This window comes from Medicago sativa, chromosome 3 (genome assembly GCF_051527215.1).
Source record: "Medicago sativa cultivar Bolivia chromosome 3, Bolivia_mono, whole genome shotgun sequence".
NCBI classification, from domain to species: domain Eukaryota; kingdom Viridiplantae; phylum Streptophyta; class Magnoliopsida; order Fabales; family Fabaceae; genus Medicago; species Medicago sativa.
The window spans coordinates 19,028,733-19,043,116 of NC_140751.1; the positions used below are offsets into that span (position 1 = coordinate 19,028,733).

Consider the following 14,384-nt stretch of genomic DNA (forward strand, 5'->3'; position numbering starts at 1 on the left):
TGTTATTCACATCTTTGTCAGCTTGATCTGGCATATTTTCAATAGTAAACACATGAGCGGGTCTATCAAGACGCTGCACTTTGATTACAGGCACATCATTCCAGTGATTGACACGAAACATGGAAGACAAGGTAGCAAGAGCATCAGCCATCTGATTTTCATCCCGAGGGATGTGGTGCAGCTCAACCTTAGTAAAGTATGTCAACAGACGTCTTGCATAGTCACGGTATGGGATTAGCTTCTCATGATGAGTCTCCCATTCACCCTTTATCTGATTAATAACAAGTGCAGAATCTCCATAGATGTCAAGGTGCTTAATTCTCAGATCAAGGGCTTCTTCGATGCCCAAGATGCATGCTTCATATTCGGCTATGTTGTTTGTGCACTCAAAAGTTATTCGAGCGGTAAAAGGAATGTGGTGCCCCTGCGGAGTTACAATGATGGCTCCAATTCCTTTACCATAAGCATTAACAGCACCATCAAACACCAATCCCCACTTGCTATTGGGGTCTGGCCCCTCATTGATCAGTGGTTCTTCACAGTCTTTTGCTTTCATATACATAATCTCTTCATCAGGGAAATCAAATTTAATCGGCTGGTAATCATCAAGAGGTTGACAAGCAAGATGCTCAGCAAGGATGCTTCCCTTGATTTCTTTCTGAGCTTTGTACACAATATCATATTCAGACAACAACATCTGCCAACGTGCAATCTTTCCAGTAACAGCAGGTTTTTCAAAGATGTACTTGATTGGATCCATTCGGGATATCAACCATGTTGTATGATTCACCATATAATGACGCAGGCGTTTGGCAGCCCAGGCTAAAGCACAACAAGTCTTTTCAAGCATTGTATACCGAGTCTCACAGTCGGTGAATTTCTTGCTCAGATAGTAGATAGCATGCTCTTTCTTACCAGTCTCATCTTGTTGACCGAGAACACAACCCACAGAATCATCTAACACTGACAGATACATAATCAAAGGCCTTCCCTCCACTGGAGGGACAAGGATAGGTGGTTCCAACAGGTATTCTTTGATGCTATCAAAAGCTTCCTGACATTCATCATTCCATACAACAGGCTGATTCTTTCTGAGCAATTTGAAAATTGGTCCACAGGTAGTAGTCATGTGAGATATGAATCTTGAAATGTAATTCAGACGTCCGAGGAAACCTCTGACTTGCTTTTCAGTTTGGGGGGCCGGCATCTCTCTGATGGCTCGGACTTTGTCGGGATCAACTTCAATGCCTCTCTGGCTGACAATGAAGCCTAGCAACTTCCCAGATCTTACACCGAATGTACACTTGTTAGAATTCAATCGCAGCTTGTACTTTCTCAATCTTTCAAACATCTTTTTCAGATACACAACATGCTGCTCTTCATCACTTGACTTCACAATCATGTCATCAACATATACTTCAATCTCTTTGTGAATCATATCATGAAACAGAGTTGTCATACCTCTTTGATAGGTAGCACCAACATTTATCAAACCAAACGGCATCACTTTATAACAGAATGTCCCCCACGGAGTGATGAAGGACGTCTTTTCTCTATCTTCAGGTGACATCCGTATCTGGTTATAGCCAGAGAAACCATCCATGAAGGAGAACACTTTGGATTGAGCAGTACTGTCAACAAGCACATCAATATGAGGCAATGGGAAGTTATCTTTTGGACTGGCTTTCTTCAGATCTCTGTAATCAACACACATTCGTACTTTCCCATCTTTCTTTGGTACTGGTACGATATTGGCAATCCACTCAGGATATTCAGCTGTCATGAGGAAACCCGCATCAATTTGCTTCTGCACTTCAGCCTTGATCTTAAGAGCCATATCTGGACGAGACCTTCTCAATTTCTGTTTGACAGGAGGACATTCAGGTCTTGTCGGTATCCGATGTTCCACAATCTGGGGATCTAAACCCGGCATATCTTCATAGGACCATGCAAAGACATCTGGATAATCATGGAGAAGCTGAGTGATCTTCTTTTTCACTTCTGGCTCAAGTGCAGCACCGATCTTGATCTCTCGCTTGTTCTCTTCAGTACCCAGGTTGATGAGTTCAATCTCTTCCTGGTGAGGCTGAATGACTCTTCTTTCTTGCTCAAGCAGTCGAGTGATCTCGTACGGTATCTCTTCATCATCATCATCCTCATCTTCAGCTTCATATACAGGGAATTCAAAATTTGGAGGAACCATAGGGTCACTGTGTTCAACGGGTTTATTATGGTTTAATCTGCATAATATGATTGGGATGATTTTAGAAAAAATGTTTTTATGCAGATTTTTGAAATTAATAAGAAAAATACAGATGTTTTGGTTTTTTCTGGCATTACCATTATTTCCAAGAAAAAGGCACTAAAAAGTAAAAAACAAAGAGTCGTGAGAAAGACGACAACTTTTATTGATAACGGCAATGCCGAAACAAACACGCCCTTACAATGATATCACTTTCGCCTTGGGCAGAGCGAATGGATTGTTATTTTGAAAACAAGAAAACATGAGCAACAAGACACATTACATGGAAGCATGCATGACTAAGGGAACATCAATGGCCTCCCAATTTCTCACGGTGCCTCCTGGTATAACAAAGGTAGGCACGTAACCACCTTCAGCAGCATCTTCAGTAATAGCATTGATGTACCCAGCACTGTAGAAAGTTCCCTTTGAAACAGCAGATGTCGAGGAGAATCCAAGGCCTTCTTTACGCTTGTTTTCCGGAATCTGAATTACTTTGCCCCAGCCGGCAGCCTGCCCTTCCCGAACAGCCTTCTGGGCATCTTTCAGTGAAGCCATGCTAGCACCAGCCCTCCGGGGCTCTGCACCCTCAACAGTCAAGCCTTGAAACGACATCCCTTTGGCGGACCCTGCTTCAACACAAGAGAACGATGATACCTGGCTAACTAGATATGCTTCCTCACCATGCACAGTGACAATCTTTCCATTCCTCATGAACTTGAGCTTCTGATGCAAAGTGGAAGTTACCGCTCCAGCGTCATGGATCCATGGTCTTCCGAGGAGACAACTGTAGGAAGCATTGATGTCCATAACTTGGAAAGTAATCTGAAACGTCTCAGGACCGATAGTAATTGGCAAGTCCACTTCCCCGAGAACATCCTTGCGGGATCCATCAAAAGCTTTAACCAGATAGCTGCTACCCCTCAGAGAAATTCCATGATGGCTCAATTGCCTTAGTGTGGATTCAGGCATTACATTCAACGATGATCCCGTGTCCACCAAAACATTAGATATCATATCAGACCCACAGTGCACCGAGATATGTAGAGCCAAGTTGTGGTGCTTCCCTGCTTCGGGGAGCTCATCGTCACCAAACCCCAAGTTGTTGCAGGCAGTAATATTACTCACTATCCCATCAAATTGATCCACAGAGACCTCGTGGTCAACATAAGCTTGCTCCAGTATCTTCATTAACACTTTCCTGTGAGCTTCTGAGCTCATAAGTAGAGACAAGATGGATATCTTTGATGGGGTTTGTAGCAGCTGGTCAACAATCTTATAGTCACTTTTCTTGATAAGCCTCAGGATTTCGTCCAGATTGGACTCTTCAATAGATTGGCCTGCTGGGCCGGGATTCTTGTCAACAGGAGGAGCAATTGGTGGAGTTATTGTGGCAATAGGTGTCACCACCCTCTTTTGAAACAAGGGTGGACGGACTTTTCCACTTCTCAGAGTTGTAATTTCATTGGCAACATTGTCAACTGTAGCTGGGGATACCAGAGGCACCTCCACTCCGTTCTCAATCATGGTTGCATTATACTTGTAGGGAATTGCTTTGGTAGAGGTATAAGATACCGGACCAGGTAACCTGATCACCAGAGGCTCAACATTTCTCATCTGAGACACACTCTCAACAGGAGAGTCATGGAACACTGGTACAATCACACATACATCACTGGTAATCAAGTACTTGTCATCCATCAGACTCTGGATATCGTCTTGCACAACACAACAGCCCATAGGATTCCGAAGACATTCTGAACAAGAAGCATGATCATGTTTGAACAGAGAAGCCTGGCAAAGTTTGACATGTAATGGCACCAAAGGAGTAACGACATTGCGGACATCCAACATGGGATCCTCTTGAGGAACGGGAACCCCTTCAAAGGCCTCAATCATGTTAACAGCAGCATGGTTTGGAAGCGGATTGTCAAGGACATGAGGAACACTGTTCTCAAAAGTCAAACGTCCTTTTTCTATCAGATCTTTCACAATATATTTCAGAGCAAAGCAACCTTCGACATCATGGCCTTGAGCACCCTGATGGAATTCACATGTTAGGTCCTGACGGAACCTGGGAGGCAATGGATTAGGCGGAGGCTTGCCTGGTCTAGTAACACAGTGTCCCTTAGCCAATAGAGTTGGGAGCAGCTCACCATACCGCATTGGTATTGTTGGAAAAGAAGGTTTGGGTCGGGGACCCTGTTGTTGCTGCCGTTGCTGTTGAGCGGGAGGCTGTTGTTGCACTTGCTGAGGGATGGCATTGACGGGCATTGGTGGTTGACCCGGTGGTAGAGGATATTGCTGATAAAATGGTGGGAAGAAAGGGTGTTGAGAGTATTGCATGTAGTGATAAGGCAGAGGTAATTGTGTAGCAGCTGCAGATGGGTTACCAGACACCATTCCTACGTCAGATTCTTTCCTCTTGTGATGACCGTTACCGTACTTCTTTGGTGCACTGTTTGAAGATTCACCCTTCTCAAGGACAATAATACCATCTCGGACAGCCTCCTCTAGGCGAGTTCCCATTGTAACCATATCAGAGAAATTGTTCGGAGCAGAGACTATCATTCTCTCCTTATATTCCTTCTTCAGAGTCTTCAGGAATGTCTGCGTTAATTCTTCCTCATCAAGTCGGGGAGAGACACGGGCAGCTGCCCCTCTCCACCTCTGAGCATATTCTCGAAAGGTTTCATCTGATTTCTGAGATAGGGCCTTGAGAGAGTCCCTGTTTGGCCTCAGACGGGTGTTGAACTCATATTGACCTTCGAAAGCAGCAGCGAGTTCCTCAAAGGTATGGATGTTATCTTTGCTCAGACTAGTGTACCAATCTGCTGCATCATCTGTCAAGCTACTCTGAAAGCAGTGGATCATCAGTGCATCATTGTCGGCGTAGTTAGCCATCTTTCGGACATACCAGATAACATGGTTATGTGGGCAAGAAGTCCCTTTGTACTTGTCAAATTCTGGCTCTTTGAATTTCTTAGGAACCTCAAATCGGGATACCAAGCATAGATCACGAGCTTTAGCAGGAGCACCATTGTTTCCTCGGCTAGCCTTGACCTCACGGAGTTCTCCAGCCAACTCCCTTAACTGTCTCTTCATAGCTTCCATTGCGGGATCTTGTCCACGCGGAGTATCAACATCAATCACCTGCTGCACAGTGTGCACAATAGGGTCGGTAACAACAGTGGTTACTTGAGGCATAGCAGTGGATACAGGAATCTGTCCTTGACCAGCAACACCAGAGACACCAGCAGCAGTATTAGGAGAATAGTAAGCTGAGAGGCCATAGGGACGGCCGTTGGGCATAACAAAACGAGCATCAGTAGCCACAGTAGATAGTGGGATAGAGGGAATCACCTCAGCAGTAACTGGAACAGAAGTGGCTGGTTGTTCTTGTGCAGCCATCATGGTGGACATAGCGTCATGAGCCTTAGCCAGATCTTCTTTCATAGCAGCCAATTCGGCACGAAGCTGAGCATTTTCTTCTTCAAAGTTAGCCATAATCCTTCTCTTGTGAAGTCTTGTCTGATGAATTCTATCTGGTTGGTAGACTTTGCGAGTACGAGCCACTTTTCAGACTGCGGCGGACAAAACCAGGAGGCAATGAGCACGAGAGAAGTTTTTGTGACCAATGAATGCATATGATGCATGAAATGTGTTAATGCATATGCAAAAAAGACTCTTTTTGTGTTGTCGAAGGGTTTTAGACAAATTATAAACTTGTAAACATTACTAAACAACGATTAACATAAACGGGAAACAAACAACCAACATATAGTTTCACAAGACGATTTCAACATAAACAAATGGAAATAACAACAGGAAATGGAAATCCTCAAGCATAGGAAGTGGAGGCGTCGTCCTCAGAGTCGGACTCATAGCTGCAGTATCGTGCATATGTTAATGTTTTAAAATGGATTTTGACATGGAATTGCAATAGAAACTTATCCAGACTATTTGAAAGGACTCAAACAAATTTTCAAAGATTTGAAAGAAATTTTAACATGAGAAATGACTAAAATGCCCCTAGGGGCTAAATTGACTAGAAAATGACTCAACTGATATTTTTTGAAATGAATTTTGACATGAGATTAAAACAGGGACTTATGCAAACCAATTTAAAAGACTCAAACAATTTTCAAGGATTAAAATGAGTTGAATGCAGGAAATGACTAAAATACCCTTTCACGTAAATTTTGCAAATAATATTGAAATAAAAATGCAAAGAAAGATGTAATTGATCAGAGATAGTTCAAATGGCTTGAAATGCAAGAAAAGAAGAATTGAGTTAGTATTTTTAGGTCCAAAATTAGGGTATAACAGTATGGTGAGGAGGTAGGGAGGTTGGAGGCCGGAGTGGTTCTTATTGGTGAAGGGAGGTGGCGAGGATTAGGGACGGTGTAGGTGAAGAGGGGGAGGGTTGGTTTTCAGAGAGGTTGTCGCGAAGGTGGGGGATTGGGCAGCTACTTTATTTTGGTATGATCGGTGGTTAAGGAAGGTTCCTCTTTGTCAGCGTTTCAGTCGGCTGTTTGACTTAGCAGAGAACAAGTCGTTTTTTAGTTGCAACTATGTTCTCTCTAGGTTGGGAAAAGGGGGTGAGGCGTGGCAGTGGAGGAGGAGGATGTGGGCGTGGGAGGAAGAGTTGGTAGCGGAGTGGAGGATCTTACTTGCTAATGTTACTTTGCAGTCTAATGTTTCAGATCACTGGAAGTTGCACCTGGACATTTCGGGGGATATTTGATGCGTTCAGGTTATCAGTTTGCTCACTACTCGGGATTCGTCTTTGTTGGATGATTCAGAGAATCTTATTTGGCACTCTCAGGTCCCCTTAAAAGGTTTCTATTTTAGTTTGGCGGTTGCTTCGTGATAGGTTGCCACCAAAAATTAATCTTCTTAATCGTGGTATAATGGCCGCCGATGACATTTCTTGTGTGGCGGGATGCGGACATGTCGAAAGTGCGCAACATTTGTTTCTTCATTGTGATACTTTCGGCTCCCTTTGGCAGCAAGTTCGGTTGTGGCTTGATTTTTCAGGTGTTGATCATCACAGTCTCAACGCTCACTTTACACAATTTACTAACTTTTTAGGTGGCTCAAGGACTCATCGATCATTCCTTCAGTTATTGTGGCTACTTTGTGTTTGGCTCATATGGAAAGAACATTAATAATAGAATTTTTAATAATATTTGCACTTCCATTACGGAGCTTATGTGAAAGGTAAAATTTCATTCATACTGGTGGTTGAGGGCTAATAATGTCTCTTTTGTGTATGGTTGTCAGCAGTCGCGGTCGGGCCCGTTGTTTTATCTGGTATCGGCTAATGCCTGCTCTTGTAACTATCTGACAGACTCTATATTTTGAGCGATTTCTATAGTACGCCTTGTGTCAAAGAGCCGTCTATGTTATTGTGAATATTTACCATTTTTGCTTCTAAAAAAAATTTATATTAATATGCAATCCTTATATTTATCTTTTATGTATTTTTTTCTTCATCCATACATGAAGATTGCACACCAATATTCCAAAACTCAATTCGCAATTGGAGGTGTAGTTGGTGGAATAAATTTAATACAGTCGTTGTTCATTACAGGTGGGAATATAGTATGATCCATCATCTTTATATTAACATACACAACAATCCCCACATTTTGGATATGATTCACAAGATTTGGGACAATCTGCATGACAATACTGACAATACTTATTAGTTTTGAGAGGATGTTATCACACTACTGATTTCTTTTGCTTCAGATTTAATCCACATAGCTGCATACATAAACAACTGATGAACATGAGATTTAATAACATTGTTTTATTCAACAGCCAACATGTGAATCTAAGAATAGATTAAATTGATTGAAGTAAAAAAAATCACATCATGATGTATATATGTAGAAAATTTGCTCATTTGTTCATTTTTAGAGTGGTTTACATGTATACAAGGGTTAAACACGTGTACTTTAAAAATACAATTTTTAGTTTCTATTTTTGATGGAGTCTTGGAAATATAAGTTTTCAAAATTTTGAAAATACAAGTTAAAAACCTAAAATAAAGCCTCGAGTCTTATCTATAAACAAAGATTGTATTGTTATATTTATTGAATAATTATTATATATGTTTACATGGACACTCAGTACTAGTCTCTACTCTCTTTTTATGACGCTAATGACTACCAAAAGATATAAAGTCGTAAACTTTGTAAGTTTTCTCAACAAAGACAAAGCTACAAAGTTTCTACCCTCATATCCCAACAACTTTATAAAACCTCTTGGTATATAAAGACTCAAAACTCTTTTAACTTTCCTACGTGGGACTCGTATAACAAGAGAATTTTTAAACACTCTAAAAACACTAAAATCAAAACACTAGCTTCTTTCAGCAAATTGACAATTTAATTTCTCAAAGATGAATATTTGTGACTTGTGAGAGAGAGGAGGCGTGGAGGGACAGGAATTCACAATGCACTGATCATGAAACTTTCCCTCTACATAAAATGCTTTCCGTGGTCGTTACTTAAAATTAGCACGAGCTTTATGAATGGTTTCCTTAGTGATAGAGTTCTTACTTAGCATGAGTTTATGAAAGAGGCCACCATCATTAATATTGATGAAAGTAATATTAGCAATGGTTTTGGAATCACTATACATGTTTGTTAGGCGCTTAACGGTAACAACCACATCAATGGTTTTGGAATCATTATCTTGTGTGTATCTACAGTCATAACATTTTACACTTAGATCAACATGAGGAAGGCTACTGGACCAATGAAAAAAAGCAAAGAGAAAAATATACTACTATTAGACTTTACGGACCCAACCTTGGTAGGCATGGCAACAAGCCCCGCCCCTGCCTAGACCCGGCCGCCTCCGACCCGAACTTAATGGGGAAAAGCCGATTAAGTGATCACCGTTAAATTATATATCGTCTTCTATAAATCCTAGATCTTTAACTCAACAATTCTGTTAGTCGTTAAGATCAAACTAATTGAACTACCCAAACAATGGTGATAATTATTAGTAGTGATCACCGTTTTATTGTCACTTTTGAAATTGATTTTTTTTTTTTGACATGTCACTTTTGAAATTGATATGATGGAATTTGTGAATATGATCAATTTGGAAGGACTCAAGGAGCACTAATGCTTTGGGTGGAAGAAGAAAATAGAGGGCGTAATAGAGAAAAAGAGAAGTTTGGTGTTGTAGCTATACACAAATAAATGAAATTTGATTTTCTAAGTTTTTTATGGAAATTTGGTTTTTATTATGAGTTTTCTAGGTTTTTTTATGTAAGAAAGATAATAATTATAAAAGATTGAATCGTTATTTGAATATAAGTTAATGGAACGTGGAATCCATTTTGCCTAAAACAAAAATCATTACTACACTTACAAGTATGTTTTTATAAGTGTGAGATTTTAGTTAAAAAGACTATGACCAAATTCATGTGGAGTTTCAAATGTGCCTAATGTACTCATCATTTTGGGTATATAATGCAATGCTTAATCCTTATGAGCTTAGGTTAATTGGTAGGGATATTGCATATTATATACAAGGATAGGGGTTCAAACTCCGAGCACCTCACTTCTCCACATTTATAACGTGTGAGCTCTAGACAATAATCTACTTGACAAATAAATATATAGACACACACATACATACATATATATTTATAATGCAATACTTATTATTGTACATCGGTGAACATAAAAATAACAATTTTTAATCTTTCCAAAATCATGTTGCAAGCAGTTTCAGTATTTCCTACTAAGTCAAGATATGTTTTTAAGAGTAAAGGTCCAATTTGATCCATTATAATTTTTCCGCGATCCAGTCATTTAGAAGAAAAAAAAAACATATATATATATATATATATATATATATATATATATATATATATAACAAATTAATTTCTTACTCATTATAAATTCTCTTCAATTTAAAAATAGCAGGGTAAGGGTAATAACCCTTTCTTCCTCTCTCTCTCTTCTCTCCTTCTCAAACCCTAGCCGTCACCCCTTTCTTCTTCTTCTTTTTGTCAGAGGGTTGATTTAGGGTCAATTTTGACCCAAAATCACCCCTCCGAGTTGTTTTTCCTTTCTATCCTAATTGAATAAGTGATTTCACAAATTTTCTGTTTTCTTTCGTTTGTTTTTGTGATTTCGTCGTCTCTGAACGACTCTGTTTGTTTTGATTTCCCGTCTTTGTGCGGTGTGTTTTTGATTTTCCGTCTTTGTGCGGTGTTTATTTGATTCAGGTTGAAAGATTAGCTTTGAGCAAGTGTAGATCCAATCAATGATAATGACTTTGGCGTCGTCAACGTTGCAGATCCGGAGGCATGAGTATTCCGGAGACTTAAATATAGTCGTATTAGTCATATTTGCAGGCATAGATACTTTGCCGTTTTATGCTATTAACATGGATGTTGTGAGTTTGTTCACAGATTCATCCTTTTTGTTTTTAGCGAATTTGGATTTGTATTGTATCGATGTACTATCACTTTGAATGAATGAATATCGTTTACTTTTGTCAAAAAAAAAAAAATAGCACGGTCTTGTTTGATAGGATTAATTTTGTTAAAGAGTAAATTAGGTTGTGAAAATTTGAAAGGAGCCTTATTCGGTTTTCATTCCATTTTAATGATTTTTTGGAGACATATTTAAACCTTATAGTAAAAAGTTTTCTCACAGTTTTTAGTTCTCTCAAAATCCGTATATAACGTCGGAGTTTATATGTAGTATACTTACTAGGCTATTTTTTATTTATTAAAAAATATTTATATTAGAACCCATCTTTAAGACTAAAAGAGCTCGAACTTCGAACATTTATATTTAAGGTCTGTCATTTTATGGCTAAATCAAAGCATTGAGGGTGGTAGTATGATATTGTGAAAGAGTCTCACATCAGTTGAGCTATGATCTGATAAGTGTTTATAAGTGATGGTCTGCTAAGTGTTTGTGTTAAACTATAATTTTAAAAATGATCTCAAAATATATTTCAAGATCCATTGAGTAATTTTCTATCATGTTTCTGTTATTTGGCAACCTACCATTCATATACATGCATCAAGCTCAAGAGTGTTGAACATTAAAATGTGTGTTAAAGAGTCTTATATTGATTAAAAGATGATCAAATAATGTTTATAAGCGAAGACAAGTCTAATTCACAATGTTATGTTAGGTCCAACCACAATTATTAAAAGATGTCTAATTTAGTGATCTAAAGCAATGTGTTATATTTAGGATCAATTAAGTAAATGGTCCTTATAAATATTCAGAATTTTGTTTTTAGTCCATATAAATTAAAATCACACTTTTTAGTCCTTATAAAATTTTCCAACAGCATTTTAGTCCCTATAAAATTTTTCCATCGCCTTTTTTAGTCCCAGTAAAAAATTCCGTCAACATTTTTTGTCTCTAAAATGCTTAAGGAAAATGTCACATGGACTAAAAAGTGTGATTCTATTTTGTAGGGACTAGAAACAAAATTGTGAATATTTATAGAAACTAAAAACTTAATTAACCCTTATATATATATATATATATATATATATATATATATATATATATATATATATATATATAATTAAATCAAGCATAATCTAGAAGATTTTAGAAGTATAATGTGGCTTATGAGATAAGATTGCCACTTAAGTTGCAAAGTTTGAATTGAACATTATTACTTAACTACTAAGATAGAAATTAAATTAAGAAACATTTAGAAGAGTATATAAACTTGGAGTACTCTTAGTCATCAAGCAAAGCAGAAAAATCTAGCACCCACCTTATCCATTAAGAAGCACCACCTATGTCACTATCTTAGTCATTAAGTTTATCTATTATGTAAGGAAAGCTAGCCTATATAAAGGGTGCCTTTTTTTTTTGAAAGATATATAAAGGGTGCCTTGTAGTACCATGATGTAGAGACATTCTTACATGGACACAAACATAAATGTATAGTGTTTAGTCACACACACATCACAACTCTTTTCCTCAAACTACTAAATCACTTTATTATCAATTTGTTTTTTGTTATTAAAAAAATATTTTAATGTATGTGTGCCTAAACACTATTTATTTATATTTGTGTCCATAGTAGAATTTTCCCCATGATGTATTAAGTTTTATGAATGAAATATAAGAGTTCAAAATACAAAGTCTCTCCTCTGTTCTCTCCATGTTAGTGTGCTTGTGTTAATTTGCTTATATGTCCCACTGATATCATATATATATATATATATATATATATATATATATATATATATATATATATGTCGGGTAGCTTTATTAATCTGATGTTGACGCAAATGTAATGCGAAGTCATCGATGGGTCCGACTCTAACCAAAGTAAATTAGGCTAACAGTACTAGAAAGGGAGGTCACTCACGCTCGTACCCTACCTCTTGCTATGCAAAAGATGACAATATGAGCTGATGTATATGCGTGGTGGAACTTGGGCCATATATAGTGCTCAATACATTTTAATTTTACTGGCATGGCGTGGAACACGGGATCATTATTTAACCTACTTTTTATAAAGATGGTACCCAACATATTTTTGTCATTGATTTTTGACAAAAAAAAATAAAAAATCAATGATGGTACCCATCATATTTTTGTCATTGATAACGACCAGTTCTTTTAATATGGCATGACAAAAAAAAGTGTCAACTATAAAAGACTAAATTGAGAAAAGAAAAAGATAAGAGATGAAAATGTTATCTGATAATAATTATGTCTATAAAATGAATATGGCCCTTAGTATTGCTTCTAATAACTTTCAATTCCAATATGTCTTCTTCTTCTTCTACCACCAAAGTGTCACTGAAACTTCTTATAGATACAAAGAATGAGAGAGTTCTCTTTGCTGAAGCTTCAAAATCTGTAATAGACTTTCTGTTCAATTTGCTATGCTTGCCAATTGGCACCGTGGTTAAGCTCCTAAGCACAAATGGAATGGTTGGTAGTTTAGGAAATTTGTATGAGAGTGTTGAAAACTTCGACCAGAGTTACATGCAACCAAACCAAACTAAGGATGTCCTGCTAAACCCAAGAGCTCAAAGCTCTTCCACTGAAATCTCAGGCTTCCTTACCCAGAATGAAGACATTGATGATGAAGATGAAGGAACTAAGTTATACATGTGTCCAGGTAAGTGTGACTTTGAGGTAACAAATGATAACACCACTCGTTGTACTGCCAGGTCTGCCAATGACCGTGGTTCTCTTCCTTTTGGGGCTAGTCCTGCTTTTGGGGCTAGTCCTGCTTTTGGGGCTGCTTTTGGGGCTAGTCCTGCTTTTGGGGCTAGTCCAGTATACTGCTCGAAGACTATGAACAGTGAAGTTCGTTATGTCGGAAAAAGGAAGGTTGCTAAAAAGAGAGTTTCCGATATTAAGAGTGGGTTTGTGAAAGATGTTATCACATTTATGGTGATGGATGATTTGGTGATTCAGCCAATGTCAACCATATCAAGCATCACACTGTTGAACAAGTTCAAAGTGAAAGAGATTGAAACCTTGCAAGAAAAGGTTGTTGAGATGGGAATGGATGAGGTAAATTAAAAGTAAACTTAGTCTTGTGTAAACTTAGTTTTTTTTTTTTTTTTTAGATATTTTACATTTTTTTTTCTATTTTTGTAACAGGGTATCAAGTTGCTAAAGGCTTCTCTGCAATCCAAGATGGTATTGACAAGTGTTTTCCTCAAGAAGGAAAATTGATATGCAAGGAATAATGTGTCATTTATCTTCAAAATTAATGTTATGAAGTTAGCTAATGAAGTTAGGTAACAGAGAACATGGATTTTGGTTTTTTCCTTCTTCTAGTTTATTATTATTACTGCTTAAAAATCAGTTGGTAAGGAACGGGCCACTTCCCGTCAGAAGGTTGTGTGTTCGATTCCCGCTGCCGATGTGAGGACGGTGTTGGCGGGTGATCTGTAAATACCTCTGTAAGTGCTCTTTGGGTCCGGAGGCCTGTCCTGACCCTGGTGGTGACCGGAGCCGAATCCACCTAAACTTCTTGTAAAAAAAAAAAAATGTGCTTGCAATGTTGTCTAGTTCATTTCCAAATGATCAAATCCATGAACTTGTATTCTTTGATTATTGTACTATTTCTACTTTCAATGCAGACTTCATTATACTAA

At 38.1% G+C, this 14,384-nt stretch overlaps 1 protein-coding gene across 1 annotated transcript; it reads left to right on the forward strand.

The window, feature by feature from the left end:
- Nucleotides 1-12,948: 12,948 nt before the first annotated feature.
- Nucleotides 12,949-14,384, forward strand: LOC146936181 (uncharacterized). The gene is made up of 2 exons (XM_085751172.1): nt 12,949-13,794; nt 13,885-14,384. Exons 1-2 carry the CDS (start codon nt 13,036-13,038, stop codon nt 13,957-13,959), a joined length of 834 nt encoding a protein of 277 aa, XP_085607298.1. The 5' UTR covers nt 12,949-13,035; the 3' UTR covers nt 13,960-14,384.